At 47.7% G+C, this 26,058-nt stretch overlaps 1 protein-coding gene across 1 annotated transcript in view; it reads right to left on the minus strand.

Moving 5' to 3' along the window:
• Nucleotides 1-26,058, minus strand: part of ALLC (allantoicase) — a 798,769-nt gene that overhangs the window by 193,662 nt on the left and 579,049 nt on the right. Inside the window, exon 10 of the mRNA XM_086926374.1 lies at nucleotides 2,593-2,666. Coding sequence (XP_086782500.1) covers nucleotides 2,593-2,666 — 74 coding nt within the window. The remainder of the gene's footprint in view (nucleotides 1-2,592; nucleotides 2,667-26,058) is intronic.

The following is a 26,058-nucleotide window of genomic DNA, read 5'->3' on the forward strand; positions in this document are numbered from 1 at the left end:
ATAACAAAAAAACTGTAAAATCATATTTACATCCATAATTGTGGTTTCCAAATATACATAAAAGCTACAACTTTTCTGCTATCCCTTTCTGCATCTTGCTAGAGTAAGCAGCAAAATGACTTAGCACTTACAATGTGCTGTAGCTGGAAAGTAAAGCCAAAATCTGAGGGCAGAAAATATCCCCCACCATCCCAACAAAACTCCTTAGAAATGCTGCTTGGTCTCCAACTTTGTATTTCAGTCCTAACTACCAGTACGTCCAGTTGACTGTTCCTTACCTATTTGAATATACTTTCTTTCACCACTCTTACCATGTGGCAGAACCGCTCCTTTGACCCCGTATGAAAGCAAAAGGATATTTGGTCAGATTTCCCAAGGACGTTGTGAAGGGAATACATAGGGATGCCACAGAGACTATCAAGAACCAGGGACTGATATACTATACTAAACGTATGGCCTGTTGTGAATAAATATGGCTCCATTAGGTCATTTATGACGCTTGATAAATCAAGGAACTCCATCAATGTGCGTCTGCATTAGTCTGCTTTAGGGCCCTAGACTCCTGTTGCTATAAATCTAGAGCACTGTGCTTTCATGCTCTTCTGTTGACCTCAGGAGTACTCTTCTATCTCACAAGGGCCATGTTGATTCTGCAGTACTTGGCTTCTATTACATGGTGCAGGGAGTGATGGTGAGTGTGGGGTCCTCTTCTATGCCTCATTAACGCTATGCAGAATCTGCACAACTCTTGTTGTGTGATTGTTCTTAAGAGTCATGGTGATATTGCAGCACTGTGCCTGAATATGCTATATAGTGCAGCGGTGTCCAGTGTAGAACGAGGAGCACTGGACACAACATATTTTCCAAATAACCACTAAATGAATAAATTAATTTCTTTTAGATTAATTGCATGTACATTTATCTAATTTGGGAAGCCTGTAGCCCGGTATAGAACTGGCTGTCCTGAATCTATGTTGGTCATCTCTGGCCCCTCAAGAATTTGAGAGAATCATCAGGATTCTTCTCTATTCTTTTGAAAAAGAGTTACATTTACTTTATAATGTTTGAAGTTTTTTTACTCTCCATGCATAGCACATTGTGGGCATTCTTGAAATAAGTATTCCCATCCTTGGTGCTTGTAGAAATCCATGGCACATCATTGGCCTCACGGGTGGTGATACATAGCATGAAAGGCAGTATATGTCCGTCCATGGTGAAATACATATGCCTACTGGATGAAAATGACGAATATGTATTTACTAAAGCTTAAAGACTGCCATTTCAGGATAAATATTGTTTTGCTTTATGAAAGTTTTGGGGAAAATTGGGCTTATTTCTCCAAAATGAAACATCTGTATTAAGTAACACCATATCTGTGCCATTAAACAAGCTGATGTCTTCATTTCACAACATATTTACAGCTGATATTTGATTCATAATTTATGCTGTTTTGGAATTATTTGTTGATGTTTTCTCTTTGCTGAAGAAGCTTCCTGATTTGGCTGTTATTTCATGACTCAGGTGGAACTTTCTATGACAATATCACTTCAGATTTCTGAGACATTACCCTGAAAGCCTGATGTATGTTGCATGCATCTGTAAGGTATTTGTCACCTAAATAGTAGTATCTATGTATGGGCTAGTAAGATCTGTCTAGCCCTGCTGTCTACAGCCTGATATTGTGTGATCAGTGTAACTTAACTGTTTCCATTATGTCAGTTTCAAGTAGATTACAGTCACAACAGATGATGGAGAATAAACTTGGAAAGAACAGTATGGAAAAATTAAAGGAAGTGGAATAAGTTAGTACCGGTGTATCAGTACATAGTGAAAGACAAAATAAGACAGCATTGTGAGAGATGTGTGAATGTCTCAGTCACAAGATAGCAGTGTATGGTGCAAGTCAGTTTAGAGGTGCATTGTGGGTGCCCTGGGAATGTCTCAGTAGCGGCATATTTATTTGGTCAATAGACAGACAAACACTGTAACAGCTCTGTTCTCGCCTTTGGGGGCACTCTGTAACATTAGCACTGCTTCTGCTGATTCACAAATGACAAAAAAGTATTTGTGGGTTGGGCACCCAGTATTTTGTAAGGTACAATGTGTCATAATCACATACATGATATGCTGCTATTGGGAAATATTGGTGATTAGTACAATGGCAGATTATTAAGAACTGCAATAGTATATTACTTTTCTTTCAGAAGTGTCCCTAAAACATATGACCTTTTTAGCCAATTGATTAGGAACATTTTGCTATAAAATACACCATTAGGCTTTAATGTTTCCAAAATTGTCTTGGAGTGAGAAAGGCATGCTCAGTCACTTCACTTCATCACTGCAATCTGGTTTTGGGATGCCTGTGGGCAGTGCCAAAGATGGATGTGGGGGTTAGCCTCCTAAGAAACATTTTGGGAATTATATGTTTTTTTTTTTACAAATTAAGAACTGATTGGAACTCACAGTGGGTCCATATTCCAAGCTACGAATATTTATTAAAATGTAATTACTTTGTATTCAAATTCAGTTTTTCAAATATGGGTTGCTTTCAGTAGCTGTCTCCGACCCAAATATGTGCCAACTCGTTTGTACCTTTAGAATTGATGGTCTGTCCAGTCTTCTTGCTGTTTCCCAGCCGTCCCCCATATCATGTGCCCTTCCTATGCCTATTGAAGAAACAAAAAATAATTTTTAAAATTGTTATTCATGCTATGTAAACAAATGTATGCAATCATCAATGATGCAGATGCTTTAAAAAGAATGGAAGTGAGCAGTGGTTATTATTATTAATTATATCAACTCAGCACAGCACTTTTTGACTTCTTAATGTTGCCTCCTTAGGTGAGAATGAGATTCTCAGGCATGGTTCCCAAGCTTCCTGTGCCTTACGGACTGCCCAAGCAGCATTTCACTGAAGAGCTATAACAAGACTGAATGCATCAGGCTTTGCCTGCATTCTAATGAGAGGGAAGGAGTACTCACAGTTTCTCCTGAATTGCCTCTCTGTAGATGCATTATGGCTAACGTGTTTGGTTTCCATCTATAATGGATCAGAAAAGCTAAACAGTACAGGAACACAAGTTTACTTACAAATTTTCAGGAGCAGGAAAAATCCAGGAATTTCCATCTCTTGTTTAGTTCTAAAAACCAAGTTTGCATGTGCGGTTTATATGTTTAATATTCCTACACTTAAACTCATATTATACATTATTCTCTATATGTCATATTTGCCAAAAGATTATGGGCCTGATGCATGAAATGTTTTTGCATTTGCAAAGTCTGGCGTATGCAAAAAAGCAGATGACCAGATTCTACATTTGGTGGACAAGAATGCGGTCCCAGGAGTGGTAGTCTTCGGTGGTCACTCTGGATCAAATGGACGGACGGACGATGCGAGGCCTTTAACATGACAGCTCTGCCCTTCCAGCCCATGTGGTGTGAGACTTCTGCCATTTGCGCCTCTTCCTCCGCTTCGCTACGGCGACCGATTGTAAGCATCTCCCACCCTAGCTGTTCCCTGCTCTGCCACAGTTTTGCTTTCCGTATTGTGACATTGTGGGTTTCATACACAGCTTTACTTCATGATATCCCGCCAGATGTAATATATTGATAATTTCTTTTATTGAATGTTTTCCTTGCTGTCGTCCCTTTTCTGTTCTTTTGGTTTTATCTGTATCTGTATCTGTCCCCTCCCGGACACACTGACCTCCATGCACCACGTGATGCATACCGAGATGATTCCTGACGTTTGGTTGTCCCTCACTTGGTGCATAAATCATATGACATGCCTCAACCAAGAAAAGTGCCTGGCAGTCGGTTCCTCATGGGGTCCCTGGGGTGGTAACTATGTCAGATTGGTCCAACAGAGAACCCAAGGTCATCGGCAGAGGGAGTTTTAAATTCTGAGCTGGGTTTTCCCAGGCGATTGACTGGGGATTTCAATTTCATGCTGGGCTGTCCCAGGCGACTGACTGTGTGTACTCCCTGGGAGCTATCCCAGGTGAAGGTATGTGCATATCTTGATTGTGCCCTGTTTTGAATGATTTTGTTAAACCAGGAGTATTATGATTTATATTGGCCGATAGAGGAAGATGGTCCATCCGGAATTATGGGGAGTAGTGTGTGCTCCATTGATTTGACTTGTCTAGTCCGTCGACCTTTTTATTGACTGATCGCTAGTTTCCAGACGCCTGGTGCCTAGGGGCTCTCTGGTTGTATCCAGGTGCAGAATGCCCTGGCTAGAAGAGAAGGGTAATAGTAAGTAATCAATTGGTAGGGAGGAGGAAAAAATGTGTCCGCTTATTTCCCCATGATCAGTATTCGGTTTATCAAAAAGAAAAAAGGACACTTGTTACAGTTCTAAACCATTGGTTAGAAAAATGAATGAAACACCCTCAAAAACTCAATGTTGGTCATAAAAGCGGTATATATTTTTCATCCGCCCGCATTGATGTTGTGGCATTTATCATTGGATGTTACAATACGTGCTCAATGCCAGCCTCATCCAGAGGCACCTCTGGTATAGAATGCAGTGTCCAGAGAATTGAGGGTTGCCCCAAAAAAGGTGTGGAGAAAAACAGAAATTATTAAAAAGAAGAAATGTTAAAAAAGAGAACTCACCCAAATGCTTTATTAAGAAATGAGGTTCTACTGTTGTAAAATATATGGGTACTTTAAATAGATCGAGTTACTAGATCCATTAGTATTCTCAAAATAAGCTTGTCGACATGTTTCATCTCCCTTTGGCCCAGCCGGGTCTGTGGAGCTTTCGTCAGGACTAACATACAGGAATATTTATACTCACACGACTTGTGTAGTACATTTAAGTGTCCACTTTGTGGCACCTAGTTCTCGAACGTGCTCTCAGTGATCTGTACACGAAGAGCGTATTTCTTTGTCAGGGAGTTGCCGCTTAGCGAGCGCAGAGCCGCGTGGTTTGAAATGCTGTGGCTTGTGCTGACTCTGCCCCTGGACCGGTACTACACAAGTCGTGTGAGCATAAATATTCCTGTATGTTAGTCCTGACGAAAGCTCCACAGACCCGGCTGGGCCAAGGGGAGCTGAAACATGTCGACAAGCTTATTTTGAGAATACTAATGGATCTAGTAATTCGATCTATTTAAAGTACCCATATATTTTACAACAGTAGAACCTCACCTCTTATTAAAGCATTTGGGTGAGTTCTCTTTTTTAACATTTCTTCTTTTTAATAATTTCTGTTTTTCTCCAAACCTTTGTTTGGGGGCAACCCTCAATTCTCTGGACACTGCATTCTATACCAGAGGTGCCTCTGGATGAGGCTGGCATTGAGCACGTATTGTAACATCCAATGATAAATGCCACAACATCAATGCGGGCGGGTGACAAATATATACCGCATTTACGACCAACATTGAGTTTTTGAGGGTGTTTCATTCACTTTTCTAACCAATGGTTTAGAACTGTAACAAGTGTCCTTTTTTCTTTTTGATAAACCGAATAGAAGAGAAGGGTGACAAGAGGAGGGTGATTTTCAATGTACTATTTGTTGATTATGTCTTTGCCACATTGTACGAAAAATGTATGCTTAACATTTTTAGTATTGCAACATGGTATATACTGCATATTTATTTTCTGTGTGGGTGATTTTTCTAGTTAGAATGCGTGACCATTTTTCTTTCCCTTCCATTGCTCACCGGTATAAGGCTTTGGGTGTTTTCGGTGTGTGGATAGGATACACCTAAGATATATAGGGCCAGTTCCTCTCCTTTTCTGTGTGGATGTATATTCAACTGAAAGAGTCAACACTATCTGCTTATACTCTTCTATGTATTTACTGACGGAGGATTTCACTGGTTTCTGTTTTAGAACCGAGCCGCAACGGGCCCCAGGGCAAAAAGAAAGGAGTTTCAGACACTTTGCTTTATTCCTACTTTCCTGGCTTTTCCATTTTGGCTGCAAGGACATGGAGAATACCAGCACCTCTAGCCTCCTCTTCTTTGCAACACCTTCCTACTCATGTGATGCACATGTGCTTTATGGTGAATTAGTATCACACAACCCTGTCCGCAGAACGTAGTTACATTGGCAGCTTCTCTTGCTTTCTTTAATGACATTGCGCTGGGCTGACTGCACATGAAATGTATGTGAATGTGTCTCCCTTCCTTACCATCGTGTCATCCATGGGTATGAGCTCAGGTAGCTAGTACCAGAGACATCCTACTGCCTCCTTTGTCCAGCATGAGTGAAACTGTGTGTTATGCTAGAAGGACAGTGACTATGCTACTAGATACAATAGGATGTCTCAAGAGTATAAAGTATTCAGAACAACAGTAAGCGTGTCCTGCCAAACATTTCTCCTGCCTACCAACATTGTAGGGAAGGGTGGCAAGAGGAAATAGATACAAAGATCTGTTCTTCTTTCATGATTTCATGTGCACAGAATTTGAGAGTCAAGAATGTAGATGAATTGGTGGAACCAAAGAGACATCCACCAGGTGCCAGGGTGCCAGAATTGAATGTAGGAAATGTATTTTCTAAATTAGTGCATCAGGAGCTTGCAACATGTGATTTTCAGCTTTTTCCGCATAAGGGTACAAGTTCCAGACTGCTCATTGTGACGTGGTGAAAGCCCATCATTCTCTATGGGATATTATTTACGAGCAATCGCAAGAAGGTGTAGGCGTTTCCTCCTGTGTCACACATGGCCTTGCATGGCCTTAGAAATATGATGATCCTTATCTTCTACCAACAATAACGGTCTCTGCACGTAATTGTCTCAAGTTGGAGATGGCTGTTAAAGTGCGAGAATGGCGTACGTATTAGTATAATTGTTTCAAAAGTTGAAAAGGGATAGAAATAATGAAAGGGAGTAGAGTGAGGTTGAAAAACCTCGTCCCAAATGCTTTGTTATAATGTGTCTTAATCTTTCTTCACCCTTCACCTTCTGCGTCAGGTGCTCTGTGGAATGTGGGGTTGATGACATACTGGGGTTCTATATCAATTGGGTGCGTGGACACTGTTGGTTTCTGGCTCTTCAGGCACTGGGTTCCTATGCGCCGATAAAGAAAAAGATTAAAATCTCCTGAGCCTGCATTGTTCTTGGATGTATGGAGTCACTACATGCTTTCCAGCAAAGAAACAAACAAATGCGAATAACTTTTAGATAAAATAGCTGATTTACACTTTGACATTCTGGAAAGTCTCTACACCAAATGGCTGAACTGCTTCTCCTTGTACATGACCGGGCAGGAGAGGAATCCTTTTTTTTTACAGTCTCTATTTTCAATACTCTGGGAGGTCAGGTCTACTGTTAGAAGAAAGGATCAGAGACCAAAACATAATAAGTATAGCGCTCCTTCTGGTGTGTTTTATGTTTCTGACAGTGAGTTGTACATATGGACTTCTTCAAAAATACTGTCTCACCTCCAGCAGGCTGCAGTTCAAATGCAAATGTTTAGGAAATGCTTTTAAGGCCGTAATGGCCAAATGTTTCAAATATGAGAATTAATATCACTAGGCACAGTGCTGTCTGGAGGAATAGGGAATGAACAAATTGGCTTGAAGTGTTCTCCGTCGCTGAGTTATTAAGAAAAAGAGTGTTACTTTTACTTTTTAACCCCTTCGCTGCTAGGCCTTTTCCCCTCCTGTGCTGAGCCCTTTTTTGGCTATTTGGTGTAGTGCGCGCTTAGGCCCCTGTAACTTTTTGACCACATAAGCTATCCACGCCAAATTTGCGTCCTTTTCTTCCAACATCATGTGGATTCTAAAGGCGCCCAGGGTTTGTGGATTACCTTGGAGGGGTCCCAGAAATTAACCAAAATATAGTGATTTTTTTGTTTTTTTCAGAAAAATGGGAAAAACGGGCTGCAAATGAAAGCCTCTGGGTTTTTCCCTGAAAATGTTATCAAAAAAAGGTTTATGGGGCTGAAATCTCCATTTTCTCAGCTTTTAGGAAATGACAGTCTTTTGTCAGAGAACCGACATTTTTCACACAGTTTTGGCATTTTTCTGGGACATAGCCTATTTTTGCTATTTTTAGAGCTTTCCACCTCCTTCCAGTTAATGGTAGAAATGAGTTTGAAAGCAATAATGGATCCTAGAAAGCTGTCCATTTTCATAAAGTAGACAAAATTCTGAATTCAGAAAGGGGTCATTTGTCTAAATCCATGAAGGTTTCTTTATAGAAACTAACAGTTAAATATTGGAATAATTGAAACTTTTTTGAAAAAAACAGCCTTTTGTCTCAACGTTTTCACCTATAACTTTTTCTAGTTTTGACAGCTCTTAGAAAGCAATATACCGTTACATCCGTTAGACCTTCCTGGTTGTGGGGATATATAGAACTTGTAGTTTCACCAAGAACCCGACGAACCCAGATCCAAAAACTGAGCAGCAACTTGCAATGGTATTTTTTCATTTACTGGGTATAGAGCACTTTGTCTTGGAAAATGTATACATGGAAAAATCTGTATGAAAGACACCTATGTATTTCTGAATTGGGTACAAAATATAGAGTTCAGAAACAGTATATTATTGCTAATTTTCAAAATTGGGAATACTCATACTAGCATGAGAATTATTGGTCATTTTTCAAAATTATTTTTTTTTTACACAATGTCTTTCATTGAAAGGGAGAAATGCGCAAAAGCTCAATTGGTAATAACAGTTGATTTACAAATCTGAATTACCCCAAGTCTCCCGATAAAAACGGTACCTCACTTGTGTGGGTCGCCCTTGTGCCTGCGACAGGAAACGGCGCAAAATGCAAAGTGGTGACACCTAAATTTTGCAGTTACAAATTGACCCTTTTTTAGCAAAGTGCCTACCTGTAGTTTTTGCACCCTAGCTCTGCCGGCACCTAGGGAAACCTAGCAAACCTATACATTTTTGAAAAGTAGACACCCAGGGGAATTCAGGATGGGGTGACTTGACTGCCTACCACCAGGTCTTGTTACCCAGAATCCCTTGCAAACCTACGAATTTGACAAAAAAAACACATTTTCCTCACATTTCTGTGGAGGAAAGTTCTGGAATCTGCTTGGATCAACAAATTTCCACCCACCCAGTGTTTCCCCAGGTCTCCCAAAAACAATGGTACCTCACTTGCGTGGGTAGGCATAGTGGCTGCGACACGAAACAGCGCAAAACGCAACGTGGTCGCACCTCAATTTCCCAGTGAAATCTTGCGCTCTTTGGACAAAGAGACTACCTTTTGTTTTTGAGCCCTAGCTCTGCCAGCACCTAGGGAAACCTAGCAAACCTATACATTTTTGAAAAGTAGACACCCAGGGGAATTCAGGATGGGGTCACTCGACTGCCTACCCCCAGGTTCTCTTACCCAGAATCCCTTGCAAAGCTAAGAAATTGGAAAAAAAACGCATTTTCCTCACATTTCTGTGGTGGAAAGTTCCGGAATCTGCGTGGATCAACAAATTTCCACCCACCCAGCGTTCCCCCAGGTCTCCCAAGAAAAATGATATCTCATTTGCCTGGGTAGGCATAGTGGCTGCGACAGGAAACAGTGCAAAACGCAACCTGGTCACAACTCAATTTTTCAGTGAAATTGTGCACGTTTTGGGCAAAGAGACTACCTTTTGTTTTTGAACCCTAGCTCTGCCGGCACCTAGGGAAACCTAGCAAACCTATACATTTCTGAAAAGTAGACACCCAGGGGAATTCAGGATGGGGTCACTCGACTGCCTACCCCCAGGTTCTCTTACCCAGAATCCCTTGCAAAGCTAAGAAATTGGAAAAAAAAACGCATTTTCCTCACATTTCTGTGGTGGAAAGTTCCGGAATCTGCGTGGATCAACAAATTTCTACCCACCCAGCGTTCCCCCAGGTCTCCCGAGAAAAATGGTATCTCATTTGCCTGGGTAGGCATAGTGGCTGCGACAGGAAACAGTGCAAAACGCAACGTGGTCGCACCTCAATTTCCCAGTGAAATCTTGCGCTCTTTGGACAAAGAGACTACCTTTTGTTTTTGAGCCCTAGCTCTGCCAGCACCTAGGGAAACCTAGCAAACCTATACATTTTTGAAAAGTAGACACCCAGGGGAATTCAGGATGGGGTCACTCGACTGCCTACCCCCAGGTTCTCTTACCCAGAATCCCTTGCAAAGCTAAGAAATTGGAAAAAAACGCATTTTCCTCACATTTCTGTGGTGGAAAGTTCCGGAATCTGCGTGGATCAACAAATTTCCACCCACCCAGCGTTCCCCCAGGTCTCCCGAGAAAAATGGTATCTCATTTGCCTGGGTAGGCATAGTGGCTGCGACAGGAAACAGTGCAAAACGCAACGTGGTCACAACTCAATTTTTCAGTGAAATTGTGCACGTTTTGGGCAAAGAGACTACCTTTTGTTTTTGAACCCTAGCTCTGCCGGCACCTAGGGAAACCTAGCAAACCTATACATTTTTGAAAAGTAGACACCCAGGGGAATTCAGGATGGGGTCACTCGACTGCCTACCCCCAGGTTCTCTTACCCAGAATCCCTTGCAAAGCTAAGAAATTGGAAAAAAAACCGCATTTTCCTCACATTTCTGTGGTGGAAAGTTCCGGAATCTGCGTGGATCAACAAATTTCCACCCACCCAGCGTTCCCCCAGGTCTCCCGAGAAAAATGGTATCTCATTTGCCTGGGTAGGCATAGTGGCTGCGACAGGAAACAGTGCAAAACGCAACGTGGTCGCACCTCAATTTCCCAGAGAAATCTTGCGCTCTTTGGACAAAGAGACTACCTTTTGTTTTTGAGCCCTAGCTCTGCCAGCACCTAGGGAAACCTAGAAAACCTATACATTTTTGAAAAGTAGACACCCAGGGGAATTCAGGATGGGGTCACTCGACTGCCTACCCCCAGGTTCTCTTACCCAGAATCCCTTGCAAAGCTAAGAAATTGGAAAAAAACGCATTTTCCTCACATTTCTGTGGTGGAAAGTTCCGGAATCTGCGTGGATCAACAAATTTCCACCCACCCAGCGTTCCCCCAGGTCTCTCGAGAAAAATGGTATCTCATTTGCCTGGGTAGGCATAGTGGCTGCGACAGGAAACAGTGCAAAACGCAACGTGGTCACAACTCAATTTTTCAGTGAAATTGTGCACGTTTTGGGCAAAGAGACTACCTTTTGTTTTTGAACCCTAGCTCTGCCGGCACCTAGGGAAACCTAGCAAACCTATACATTTTTGAAAAGTAGACACCCAGGGGAATTCAGGATGGGGTCACTCGACTGCCTACCCCCAGGTTCTCTTACCCAGAATCCCCTGCAAAGCTAAGAAATTGGAAAAAAAACGCATTTTCCTCACATTTCTGTGGTGGAAAGTTCCGGAATCTGCGTGGATCAACAAATTTCCACCCACCCAGCGTTCCCCCAGGTCTCCCGAGAAAAATGGTATCTCATTTGCCTGGGTAGGCATAGTGGCTGCGACAGGAAACAGTGCAAAACGCAACGTGGTCACAACTCAATTTTTCAGTGAAATTGTGCACGTTTTGGGCAAAGAGACTACCTTTTGTTTTTGAACCCTAGCTCTGCCGGCACCTAGGGAAACCTAGCAAACCTATACATTTTTGAAAAGTATACACCCAGGGGAATTCAGGATGGGGTCACTCGACTGCCTACCCCCAGGTTCTCTTACCCAGAATCCCTTGCAAAGCTAAGAAATTGGAAAAAAAACCGCATTTTCCTCACATTTCTGTGGTGGGAAGTTCCGGAATCTGCGTGGATCAACAAATTTCCACCCACCCAGCGTTCCCCCAGGTCTCCCGAGAAAAATGGTATCTCATTTGCCTGGGTAGGCATAGTGGCTGCGACAGGAAACAGTGCAAAACGCAACGTGGTCACAACTCAATTTTTCAGTGAAATGGTGCACGTTTTGGGCAAAGAGACTACCTTTTGTTTTTGAACCCTAGCTCTGCCGGCACCTAGGGAAACCTAGCAAACCTATACATTTTTGAAAAGTAGACACCCAGGGGAATTCAGGATGGGGTCACTCGACTGCCTACCCCCAGGTTCTCTTACCCAGAATCCCTTGCAAAGCTAAGAAATTGGAAAAAAAACGCATTTTCCTCACATTTCTGTGGTGGAAAGTTCCGGAATCTGCGTGGATCAACAAATTTCCACCCACCCAGCGTTCCACCGCCAGCCAAGCACCACTCCGTGCGTAGATAGCCAAGTACCCCTCCACGCACACCGCCAGCCAAACACCACTCAGCGCACACCGACAGCCAAGGGCCACTCCACACACACCGCCAGCCAAGCACCACTCCACGCACACTGCAAGCCAAGCGCCACTCCACGCACACTGCAAGCCAAGCGCCACTCCACGCACACCGCAAGCCAAGCGCCACTCCACACACACCACCAGCCAAGCGCCACTCCACACACACCACCAGCCAAGCGCCACTCCACACACACCACCAGCCAAGCGCCACTCCACACACACCGCCAGCCAAGCACCACTCCACACACACCACCAGCCAAGCACCACTCAGCGCACACCGACAGCCAAGTACCACTCCACACACACCGCTAGCCAAGCACCACTCCACGCACACCGCAAGCCAAGCGCCACTCACCGCCAGCCAAGCACCGCTCCACGCACACCGCCAGCCAAGCACCACTCCGTGCACAGACAGCAAAGTACCACTCAACGCACACCACCAGCCAAACGCCACTCCACACACACCGCCAGCCAAACACCACTCCACGCACACTGCAAGCCAAGCGCCACTCCACACACACCACCAGCCAAGCGCCACTCCACACACACCACCAGCCAAGCGCCACTCCACACACACCGCCAGCCAAGCACCACTCCGTGCGTAGATAGCCAAGTACCCCTCCACGCACACCGCCAGCCAAACACCACTCAGCGCACACCGACAGCCAAGGGCCACTCCACACACACCGCCAGCCAAGCACCACTCCACGCACACTGCAAGCCAAGCGCCACTCCACGCACACTGCAAGCCAAGCGCCACTCCACGCACACCGCCAGCCAAGCACCACTCCACGCACACTGCAAGCCAAGCACCACTCCGTGCACAGACAGCAAAGTACCACTCAACGCACACCGACAGCCAAGTACCACTCCACACACACCGCCAGCCAAGCACCACTCCACGCATACCGCCAGCCAAGCACCACTCCATGCACAGACAGCCAAGTACCACTCCACGCACACCATCCAGCCAAACGCCACTCCACACACACCGCCAGCCAAGCACCACTCCACGCACACCGCAAGCCAAGCGCCACTCACCGCCAGCCAAGCACCGCTCCACGCACACCACCAGCCAAGCACCACTCCGTGCACAGACAGCAAAGTACCACTCAACGCACACCACCAGCCAAACGCCACTCCACACACACCGCCAGCCAAACACCACTCCACGCACACTGCAAGCCAAGCGCCACTCCACACACACCACCAGCCAAGCGCCACTCCACACACACCACCAGCCAAGCGCCACTCCACACACACCGCCAGCCAAGCACCACTCCGTGCGTAGATAGCCAAGTACCCCTCCACGCACACCGCCAGCCAAACACCACTCAGCGCACACCGACAGCCAAGGGCCACTCCACACACACCGCCAGCCAAGCACCACTCCACGCACACTGCAAGCCAAGCGCCACTCCACGCACACTGCAAGCCAAGCGCCACTCCACGCACACCGCCAGCCAAGCACCACTCCACGCACACTGCAAGCCAAGCGCCACTCCACGCACACTGCAAGCCAAGCGCCACTCCACGCACACTGCAAGCCAAGCGCCACTCCACGCACACCGCCAGCCAAGCACCACTCCACGCACACCGCCAGCCAAGCACCACTCCGTGCACAGACAGCCAAGTACCACTCCACGCACACCATCCAGCCAAACGCCACTCCACACACACCGCCAGCCAAGCACCACTCCGTGCACAGACAGCCAAGTACCACTCAATGCAGACCACCAGCCAAGGGCCACTCCACACACACCGCCAGCCAAGCACCACTCCACGCACACTGCAAGCCAAGCGCCACTCCACGCACACTGCAAGCCAAGCGCCACTCCACGCACACCGCCAGCCAAGCACCACTCCACGCACACTGCCAGCCAAGCACCACTCCGTGCACAGACAGCCAAGTACCACTCCACGCACACCATCCAGCCATGCGCACCTCCACACACACCGCCAGCCAAGCAGCACTCCGTGCACAGACAGCCAAGTACCACTCCACGCACACCATCCAGCCAAGCGCCACTCCACCAGCCAAACACCACTTCACGCACACTGCAAGCCAAGTGCCACTCCACACACACCGCCAGCCAAGCAGTACTTCTTGCCCAAGGGGTCGCTTCCTAAAAACTAAATATAAATTCCCTGGTGCTAGTGGGTATTTTCTGCCCCCCCCCCCCGGGGGCAAAAAGGCAAATAAAACGGGCCGATTTGCACCTAGGGTGGACAGAAAAACAAAAAACACAATCATGGCCACCTGGAAGCGACCCTTACCCAAGGGGTCGCTTCCCAAAAGAAACACAGTGCCCCAACAAATATCCCTGGTGCTAGTGGGAAATTTCTGCCCCCCCTGGGGGCAAAACGGCCGAAAAACAGGCCGATTTGCCCCCAGGGGGGGCAGAAAAACAAAAAGTTAAGTGTGAGGCCACCTGGAAGCAACCCTTGCCCAAGGGGTCGCTTCCTACAAGCTAAAAACAAAATCCCTGGTGCTAGTGGGCATTTTCTGTCCCCCCCCCCCTGGGGGCAAAACGGCAAAAAAAACGGGCCGATTTGCCCCCAGGGGGGACAGAAAAACGTAAACAAAAAATATGGCCGCCATCTTGGCTCCAAAAAACAACCCTGGTGCTAGTGGGGAATTTCTGCCCCCCCTGGGGGCAAAACGGCCGAAAAAACGGGCCGATTTGCCCCCAGGGGGGGCAGAAAAACGAAAACATTATCACAGCCCGCCTGGAAGCGACCCTTGCCCAAGGGGTCGCTTCCTATAATCTAAAATTACATCCCTGGTGCTAGTGGGGGCATTTCCGCCGCACAATCGCGACGCTGTGCGCGATCGTGAGGCAGAAATGCCCTGCAAAGAGACATCAGGGGAGAGGAAAAACTCTTTCCTCTCCCCTGATGCCTCTTCGCTGCCCCAAACCCCCGCCAGACACTGCAATCTTACCTTTCCCCCAGACGCGCAGGAAGCAGATGGCTTCCCGAGCGCTGGGAATCCCTGATGATGTCAGCGCGCGCTGTGCGCGCTGACGTCATCAGGGATTCCCATGGGGGGGGGGGGCGGGGGCGGCAGCGGAAGGTCTTCCGCTTCCGCCCCCAGCAAAACAACGAAGATCAGAGAACCTCGGGGGGAGCGCCAGCGCTTCCCCCGAGGGTGGGGCTCATGACGAGCTGGGCTCGTCATCAGCACACGACCACTGTGCACCATGACGAGCCCAGCTCGTCATCAGAATCGAAAGGGTTAAGAAGGGTACGACATTAAGGGTTGGCATAATGCATTTGCATTCATGTTAATATTGCTTATGAAGTAAACTATTGGAACGCGTTTTAAGCTCTCAATATTTTTATGATACTTATGCTATATTTTTTTCTTAGTAAGAAGAAAACTTCCTGATGTGTGGAACTTGAGATCCTCCGCACGGGGATAAAGAAGTACACATTATTTGAATTAATATAATTGTTCTTGAGTTGAGGTGTGTATATGTGGTGTGGTACTTCAGCCGTCAATGCGCCTGCTGCACCACTGACACCGGTACCCTTATTTACCGGGCTCTACACGACTTCGCCTAATTGCGACTGCTACTGCAACATTCAGATCTGGGTTGCATCCAGATGGAAAACACCAAAAGCCTGCAGGTTGGAAGCAGCGTCTCAAAAAAGATGCATTACATCCTCTTCTTTAGGAGAGCATAGACTCTGTTCAAGGGCTTTGTGTCCATGGCAGAAATTAAGCCTTTAAGGCTCTGGAGTATGAATTAGCGCAAAAGGTAGTAGGGGTTGCATCAGGCACAGGACACACTGAGCAGCTCTCTTCCCAGCACTTGATACCCAGTTTTTAAGTACAGCAGTGTTGGACTTGGCCCTTCTGGCAGGTTCACCCCTAATCTTTTTGCTTTTAATATATGATCTGTGTTGATGATTTGTGGTCTGTGCGCACTTTTTCCCTGTGTCCGGGAGTAAAGTGCGTGCATGTAGTTAGGCTGGCCTGCTCTCCCATAGGGATGCATGGGGAATGTCTGTGTCCCTGGTAGTTCCTGATGCGTGGGGAGTGCAGACTCGAATTAGGTATGTGCGAACTCATGAGAATGAATGCTTCGCAATGATGTATGTGGCATGAGTGTATCTTGTGTAGAAATGCCACTTCTAGGACTTGGCATATTAGTATAAAATATGCCTGGCGTGTGATTGGCTGGAGCTGGCTGGTGAGCCTGGCTCTCCGGTGGTGAGTGTGAGATTAGCATGTTGATGGCTGGGGAGGAGTGCACCTGGTCCCTGATGGGGCTGGACTTTGTCCACACAATACTGGCTCCACCCCCCTGTGGTGCGACTGATGACCCTAGCCCTACCAGTGAATGAAATGGGTGGTTGGGCCATCAAGGGTACTCCAAAACCAGCTGCGACTGGTCTCCCCCCACCCTGCACCTACAGACAAAGGAATTTACAGTATAAGAAGGGGCTGTGTCCCCATACAATTGGTTCTGCTTTTGGATCCTGCCAGAGGGGGCTGCTGCTGTTGCTGGGGCCAGAACGACCGCCACTTGGACTGTCTCCCTGCCTGGAGACCCAGTGAGCTGGCTCTGGGCCCAGCCTTGCCCCCTGCCTGTATCCAGACCCTGCTGGAGCTATACTTTGCCAGAGCGCCTGGAAGCGCTTTTATTTGACTTATAGCGCTTGGGAGCGCTTATTTGCCTGCTAGCGCTTCGAGCGCTTTATTTGTGCTTATAGCGCTGAGAGTGCTTCTCTTTGTCCCTGGCGCTTGAAAGCGCTTCACTTGCACTTTGCCGGTGCCCACCCGGCATTGCCCCGTTTTATTTAATTATTTAGAGCCGGAGCCCACCCGGCATTGGCACGTGTTGAAATCACTGCCGCAGCCCGGGGCCGAGGAGACGCCGAGAAAAAGCTGAGGGAACCACCGCTGATGCCACCCGGGAGCCGCGCTGCCATTGGCTTAGGCTGCGGGAGGCTCGCCGGGCGACCTGCGCGGTGATTGGTTCCCCCGGAAAGCAGCCGAAGGAGGCACGAAGGAGCAGAAAGCAGCCTGCCGTGCCCCGCCGAGGCTCCCAAGTGAAGAGAGAGCCACGGGAGAAGAAGCAGAGCCGCCGCGAGACCCGGTGAGTGCGGGGGTGGTCCCTAGGGTGTAGAGTGGCCCCGGTTGGCAGCGGGCCGCTCCCACGAGTCTCCCTAGTGCCGAGAGGGAGAGGTGGCATATCGGGGCAGATTGTCGCTGCCCGCCCAAGGAGCTAGGGCCTTTTCTTTACTTAGGGACAGAGAGGCTCACGGGGCATAGTTGTTTCGAGTCCTCGGAGGACTCCAACGTTTAGGCATTTCTTTGTTCCGAGCCCACGAGCCTCAGGCGACATCTCTTGTTTTTGAGCCCCTGCGAGGCTCATTGCCCACATTTGTTCTACAGCCCTGGAAGAGGCTCGAGTGCCAGTTCATCGTTCTGGGAGCCCTGAGAGAGGCTCTGGGACCATTTTCATTGTGTTAGAGCGCTGAAGCTCGTTAGTGCCTGCCTATTTGCTTTATGAGGCCAGGGAGGCTCTTGGGGGCAGTAGTTGGTCAGGGCCCCGAGGCTCCCACGCAGTACTTGCCCTTACCCTTGTTCTTGAGCCCACAAGGCTCCAACGTTGGCATCACCTGTATTTACAACTGTCCAGCACTTAGTGGACAGTTGCTACGTTTAGGTTTGTGTTCTGTGCTGCCTGCGCAGCCTACCCTGACAATTTGGACTCAGGGCATTTCAGCCCTTGCGAGGCTAGTTGGCCTGGGGGACAGTTCTAGTGTTGTGCTACATGCACCCAGTGCATTGTGATATACTTGCTTATTTGATTCCTGCGCAAATGTTCTACCTGCACCTCTGAATGTGTTTTAATGCCTCATGTGCAATTATTTTATGTTTTATCCCCTTTGCTAAAAGTGACCTGCTTAGAGGATTGTTGATGTCCCATTACCTTTGCTAAAAGTGACCTGCTTAGGTGTTTTATGTTTTATCCCCTTTGCTAAAAGTGACCTGCTTAGAGGATTGTTTATGTTTTATTACCTTTGCTAAATGTGACCTGCTTAGGTGATTGTTTAGGTTTCCTTCCCTTTGCTAAAAGTGACCTGCTTAGGTGATGGTTTTCCTTCTATAGGTCCTGATGATAAGGTCCTAGTTCCCTGTGTGATTTTCCTACACTGTTTAGGGTTGCATAGGAGGTATTTACCTTTACCAGTGATTACTGGTTGTGTGCTACATTTACTATTTTAGTGCTACAGTCATTATATGTTTATGTGCTAAGTGTTATACCTACAAGTATTATTTCTAAAAGTGCCTACCCCTGACAGTGGTCCATGTGGTCCTGTACTGTACATAATCCCTTGTAAATTCTGCCCGTGCCTGTTGGCACATTGTAAAGTGTGTGTGTTATCTAATGTGTATTTGCTATAATACAAAGCCTATTTTTTATATAACCTTGTGTGGAGTTTCCTTTGTGGTGGGCCTTGGGTGTTGTTGCTGGGTGCGCGCGCAAACGCTTTACACATCGCCTCCGAGATTAGCCTTGCTGCTCGACGTCACGTTACCTAGAGGGTGAGCAGGGGTTATCTTGGTGTGTAACTCCCTTGCCCTGACCTTAGACATGGTGGTCTCTGACTGACTTTGGCGTGAGCCTTGGCCATCCCGGGGTCCCGGGTCTAACATTGGTGGCAAGCGGTGCGGATTGGACTTGCATTTGCGCTGTACCACAGTGGCGACAGGCCGCACTACAAAACTCTACATTTTTAGATAACCACATTTTGGGGATTATTGTTTTTTAGGTGAAGTTCACTATTGCTTCTCCTGAAAGGTGTCATTTTGTATTTGTGTCCAGTACCTTGTTCCCCGCCCTGCTCCCAGAGTTTGGTACCTGTGTCGCTTATGGTCAGGTTGAGAAATCAGGGGTGGTAGAAACTGCCTTACCAGTCCGAAGGGAGGGTGTGTGTGAATGAATGGTGTGTTACACTGGACAGAGGAGTGCAAGTTATCCAAGATAGGGAGCTTGCTGAATTTTGTTAATTCTGTACTCCTGTTAAGCTCAGACCCCCAGGTTCCCTGTGTCAAACATTTCTTGAGAACGTCCGCCAAAATGGAGCCTACTTTTGATTTGTGTGATCTGTTTAGATACAGTATGTTGGAGTTGGCCAGATTCTGTGAAGAGAGAGACATAGGGGTGGATGAGTCAGATACTCAGTTCAAACTTAGGAGCAGCCTGATCCTATGGCAAAAGGATCAGTGGGATCTTGAACACAGTGAGAGAGATAGGGCCCGGGCCGCACGCCATGAAGGTGGTGAGTCTGTGGGGAACCCTGAGGATTCTGATGAAGAAGATGATGACAGTGGAAGGGCAACAGCAGATAGTGAGGATCCCATAGGTAGGGAGTCCCTTGCTGGGCCCAGTGTCAGTACCAGCGCCCCGCCCCTTGTCCTGTCCCCAGAGGAGTGGGAAGATAAGGAGAAAGAAAGGGAGTATCAGCTAGCGATGGAACAGCTCAGGTTGGAGCATGTCCAGGCTATGGCGCAGCTGGGTGTCAAGAAACAACAGCTAGAGATCGAGAGAGCCTTAGCGTGGGAGAGGATAGAGGTGGAGATAAGGGCCATCATCCGTGAGAGAGCAGCCCTAGAGGATAGACTCTCCCCTGCGCACAGTTGTAATTGTCTGGATTCCCCAAGGAGGGTGGAGATCAGTGGTGGCAGCGATTTAAATTTCAGTGTAGACAGTCCCACTCCCAGTTCCCGTAGTATGGTACCTGTTTCCCGAGAAGAGGAGTGTCGGTTGAAATTCAGGAACCTGAGGAAACAACCTCACCAGGATTGGGAAGAGTTTGTGGATGACTGTTAAGATGCACTGTGTGATTGGATGGTGACTAGGCCGGACCGGAAGGATGGGGGAGCAATTCAGATGTTTCTCAAAGAACAGTTCCTCAGTATCTGTTGTCCAGAGTTGCGCCAGCACCTGTTGAAGTTAGAATGTTTTTGTCCTTGGGACCTTGCAAAGGAAGCAGATCGCTGGGACAGTGCGAGAGGTTCTTTAGAGTCCCTAGTGAGTAATTCCAACAATAGTGGGTCAGGTTTTCTCCAGCCCAGCGTGGTGGAGGAGGGTGAGAGTAGCCCAGCTGGGTCCCTGTATAGTGAGAAGGGTGTAGGGGCTTACTGCCTGTCTCAGTGGAGCGGGAGTGAGTGTGAGACCGAGAGTAACCAGACGCCCGAAGCCCTGCCTCAGAGCCTGAATGGTTTCTTTAGGGAACACCAGGATGGGGACCTAAGCTTGCCTGTTAGTTCACTGGAGGGAGAGCTCCTAGAGTGTAGAGGACCTGGAGCATCTGTAAGCGGAGCTTCTATGGTTATAGAGTCTGGCAGTACTGCTCCAGTAGGGAGGGTACAGAAGTCCAGCGAAAAGAGTGATTGGGGGATAGTATGTGAGTTCCCAGTAGTCCTGGAGTGCCAGGCAGTGATTCCACCAAAGGTTCTAGACCGGAGGTTGGAGGTCCAGGTTCAGGATTCGCCTGACCTGAAGGGTGGGAATACTGTAATCAGTGTCCTGACCAGTTCTTCCTCCAGAGGTACCGCCCCGGTTAGGAGGGAGCAGGACTCTGGAAGGGGGTGCAGAGGGTGGGAGAGCCCACCTCTGACCCCGATACCACCTGAGGGGTTAAACCCTAGGTTGGGAGAATGGTGTTTAGAGGGTACCCCTCGCAGGAGGAGGAGGAACCCTAGGAGAAGAGGTAGGGGGAGGAGAGCCTTCCCTGAGACTCCTGGTCCACCTAAGGTTGTAGACCCTAGGCTGGAGAACCAGTGGCAGTGTAGCCCTGTCTTGCAGGCAGGAAGAGTGGAGAATGGCTATTATGTGCCAGGGGTTACTAACCCCCACTTTGTGAGTAGGCAGGAACCAGTGGCACCTGGGTGGCCTAGGGCCTGGTCCTGGCCGAGGGCAGCTGGAAAGTACCAGTGGGGTAGCCCAGTTAGTCCCTACCATAGTTTTAGAAAGAACCCCAGGGGTTCACCGTGGCGTAAAACAGGAGGGTGTCCCTGCAGTTGCGGGCCCGCGTCCGTGTTTTATCACCCAAAGCGGGAAGCCCATCACGGTGGTGATTGGTCTGGCCTGCGTTTTGGCAGGAAGGGGGTTGTGTTGGACTTGGCCCTTCTGGCAGGGTTACCGCTAATCTTTTTGCTTTTAATATATGATCTGTGTTGATGATTTGTGGTCCGTGCGCACTTTTTCCCTGTGTCCCAGAGTAAAGTGCGTGCATGTAGTTAGGCTGGCCTGCTCTCCCATAGGGATGCATGGGGAATGTCTGTGTCCCTGGTAGTTCCTGATGCATGGGGAGAGCAGACTCGAATTTGGTATGTGCGAACTCGTGAGAAAGAATGCTTCGCAGTGATGTATGTGGCATGAGTGTATCTTGTGTAGAAATGCCACTTCTAGGACTTGGCATATTAGTATAAAATATGCCTGGCGTGTGATTGGCTGGAGCTGGCTGGTGAGCCTGGCTCCAGGAAGGCTGGATGGGTCTGCCCGGTGGTGAGTGTGAGATTAGCATGTTGATGGCTGGGGAGGAGTGCACCTGGTCCCTGATGTGGCTGGACTTTCCCCACACAATACTGGCTCCACCCCCTGTGGTCCGACTGATGACCCTAGCCCTACCAGTGAATGAAATGGGTGGTTGGGCCATCAAGGGTACTCCAAAACCAGCTTTGACTGGTCTCCCCCCACCCTGCACCTACAGACAAAGGAATTTACAGTATAAGAAGGGGCTGTGTCCCCATACAATTGGTTCTGCTTTTGGATCCTGCCAGAGGGGGCTGCTGCTGTTGCTGGGGCCAGGAGGACTGCCACTTGGACTGTCTCCCTGCCTGGAGACCCAATGAGCTGGCTCTGGGCCCAGCCTTGCCCCCTGCCTATCTCCAGACCCTGCAGGAGCTATACTTTGCCAGAGCGGCTGGAAGTGCTTTTATTTGACTTATAGCGCTTGGGAGCGCTTATTTGCCTGCTAGCGCTTTGAGCGCTTTATTTGTGCTTATAGCGCTGAGAGCGCTTCTCTTTGTCCCTGGCGCTTGAAAGCGCTTCACTTGCTCTTCGCCGGTGCCCACCCGGCATTGCCCCGTTTTATTTAATTATTTAGAGCTGGAGCGCACCCGGCATTGGCATGTGTTGAAATCACCGCCGCAGCCCGGGGCGAGGAGACGCCGAGGAAAAGCCGAGGGAACCACCGCTGACGTCACCCGGTAGCCGCGCTGCCATGGCGTAGGCTGCGGGAAGCTCGCCGGGCGACCTGCACGGTGATTGGTTCCCCCGGAAAGCAGCCGAAGGAGGAACGAAGGAGCAGGAAGCAGCCTGCCGTGCCCCGCCGAGGCTCCCAGTGTAAAGAGAGCCCTGGGAGAAGAAGCAGAGCCGCTGCGAGACCCGGTGAGTGCGGGGGTGGTCCCTAGGGTTTAGAGCAGCCCCGGTTGGCAGCGGGCCGCTCCCACGAGTCTCCCTAGTGCCGAGAGGGAGAGGTGGAATATCGGGGCAGATTGTCACTGCCCGCCCAAGGAGCTAGGGCCTTTTCTTTATTTAGGCCCCGAGAGGCTCACGGGGAATAGTTGTTTCGAGTCCTCGGAGGATTCCAACGTTTAGGCATTTCTTTGTGCCGAGCCCACGAGGCTCAGGCGGCATCTCTTGTTTTCGAGCCCCTGCGAGGCTCATTGCCCACATTTGTTCTAGAGCCCTGGAAGAGGCTCGAGTGCCAGTTCATCGTTCGGGGAGCTCTGAGAGAGGCTCTGGGACCATTTTCATTGTGTTAGAGCGCTGAAGCTCTTTAGTGCCTGCCTATTTGCTTTGCGAGCCCAGAGAGGCTCTTGGGGGCAGTAGTTGGTCAGAGCCCCGAGGCTCCCACGCAGTACTTGCCCTCACCCTTGTTCTTGAGCCCACGAGGCTCCAACGTTGGCATCACCTGTATTTACAACTGTCCAGCACTTAGTGGACAGTTGCTACGTTTAGGTTTGTGTTCTGTGCTGCCTGCGCAGCCTACCCTGACAATTTGGACTCAGGGCATTTCAGCCCTTGAGAGGCCAGTTGGCCTGGGGGACAGTTCTAGTGTTGTGCTACATGCACCCTGCGCATTGTGATTTACTTGCTTATTTGATTCATGCGCAAATGTTCTACCTGCACCTCTGAATGTGTTTTAATGCCTCATGTGCAATTATTTTATGTTTTATCCCCTTTGCTAAAAGTGACCTGCTTAGAGGATTGTTGATGTCCCCTTACCTTTGCTAAAAGTGACCTGCTTAGGTGTTTTATGTTTTATCCCCTTTGCTAAAAGTGACCTGCTTAGAGGATTGTTGATGTCCCATTACCTTTGCTAAAAGTGACCTGCTTAGGTGTTTTATGTTTTATCCCCTTTGCTAAAAGTGACCTGCTTAGAGGATTGTTGTTGTCCCATTACCTTTGCTAAAAGTGACCTGTTTAGGTGTTTTATGTTTTATCCCCTTTGCTAAAAGTTACCTGGTTAGAGGATTGTTTATGTTTTATTACCTTTGCTAAATGTGACCTGCTTAGGTGATTGTTTAGGTTTCCTTCCCTTTGCTAAAAGTGACCTGCTTAGGTGATGGTTTTCCTTCTATTGGTCCTGATGATAAGGTCCTAGTTCCCTGCGTGATTTTCCTACAGTGTTTAGGGTTGCGTAGGAGGTATTTACCTTTACCAGTGATTACTGGTTGTGTGCTACATTTACTATTTTAGTGCTACAGTCATTATATGTTTATGTGCTAAGTGTTATACCTACAAGTATTATTTCTAAAAGTGCCTACCCCTGACAGTGGTCCATGTGGCCCTGTCCTGTACATAATCCCTTGTAAATTCTGCCCGTGCCTGTTGGCACAATGTAAAGTGTGTGTGTTATCTAATGTGTTTTTGCTATACTACAAAGGCTATTTTTTATATAACCTTGTGTGGAGTTTCCTTTGTGGTGGGCCTTGGGTGTTGTTGCTGGGTGCGAGCGCAAACGCTTTACACATCGCCTCCGAGATTAGCCTTGCTGCTCGCTTCACGTTGTTAGTGATCCCCTCATGTGCTCCATCACCCATTTTTTGGCCATGTGCGTCGTACTCCCCACATAACTGAGATTGCATGGACACTCTAATGCATAAACAACATATGTGGAGCTGCAGGTGCGGAATTGGGGGATGGGTTTTGAGACGTTATTGCAGGTATTAGGAAACTCCTTCCGCATGCGGATACTGTGCCTCTCTTTGTAGTGACCGCACAAGAAGAAACCTTTCAGGTTGATGCCTCTATCCTCACTGATGGTGATATCACTATGTACCAGAATGTCTCTAATACTACGGCCCTTCCTGTAGGTGATAAGTGGTCTATCGGGGATGGTTGTGCCTATAAAAGGATCATTCTTCAACATGTCCCAGTTCTTAACTAGGATTTTTTAATTTCCTTGGAGCATCCATTGTAGGTGAGAAGGACCCTCGTGCCATCCTCACTGATATCATATTGTATCTAAAAAGGAAAATATCTCAATTCTCGCAATAGAGCCTTGCGACTGGTCAGACCACCATGCCATAACCTTCATGATTCCTACATGGATGAAGACACAGACCAGTCAACCAATCAAAATCAAAAGATGGATGCGTGATACTAGAGACTCAAACATAGAACTACTAATTGAAAGATGCAAGAAAGACCTAAACCTACCTCTCAACGTGCAAAATGTGGATGAGCTCACGAACCATTACACCACCTCAGTAACGAGAATTGTCAACTCTACCATGCCGCTAACGCTGAAAAGAGTTACTGAGAAGGATAAAAACCCATGGTTCAATAGATCTTTGAATGAAGACAGACGAAAATTGAGATGTACGGAAAGAAAATGGAGGCAACACCCATCATCCCCTGAGCTGAAATCCCTTCAGAAGAATCAGAAATGAATACAACAAAAAGATCCTCAACGCAAAAAAGGAGTTTATTAGAAATGAACTACATAACGCCAAAAACAGACCACGGAAATTATTTGAGATCATAAAGCAACAATCAAACAAGCAAGACAAATCTGCCCAAGAAGTCATTAAAACGCAACTAAGCTGCAAAGAAATCTCCAACTTTTTTATCGACAAAGCCAACAAGATGGAACGAGAACTCAAGATGGCAGCAGACAACCCTGACCACCACACACAATCATGTCTCAACACTACTCCAAAAGATGGGAATATTAAGATAAAAGCACACTGGGACAACTTCAAATTATTGAATCAGTACGACATTGCTAAAACATTAGCCGACATCAAACCGAACAACCACTATAATGACCCTCTACCGGCAAAATGCCTAAAAGAAATCAGCCACATGGTGATCCCTATTTGGACAGAAATCGTAAGCGCCTCTCTTTCCCAGGGGATCCTTCCAGAATGCCTTAAAACAGGTCAAGTAGTACCAATCATCAAAAAACTTACAGTGGACCCAACAGATCCAAACAGCTATCGTCCAGTGACCTACATTCCACTTCTGGCCAAAGTAATAGAGAAATGTGTACAGAATCAGCTGAGCCAACATATTGACAATTTCTCATTATTAGATGACTGCCAATCAGGATTTAGAACAGGTCACAGTACAGAAACTGCAATCCTACACATTGTCGATGATGCACTCCAAGCCCTAGATCAAAACCGTTCTTGTCTACTCATCCTCTTTGACTTATCATCTGCATTTGATACAGTCAACCACGAAAAATTGCTGAACAGACTCAAGGAGAGGGTGGGAATATCTGGCAAAGTACTGAGATGGTTTGAGTCCTTCCTACATAATAGAAGTCAGAGATTCCTGGTCAACCAATCTCTCTCACCTTCATGTCCAAACACAATAGGA

This window comes from Lissotriton vulgaris, chromosome 6, assembly GCF_964263255.1.
Source record: "Lissotriton vulgaris chromosome 6, aLisVul1.2, whole genome shotgun sequence".
Classification (NCBI taxonomy): domain Eukaryota; kingdom Metazoa; phylum Chordata; class Amphibia; order Caudata; family Salamandridae; genus Lissotriton; species Lissotriton vulgaris.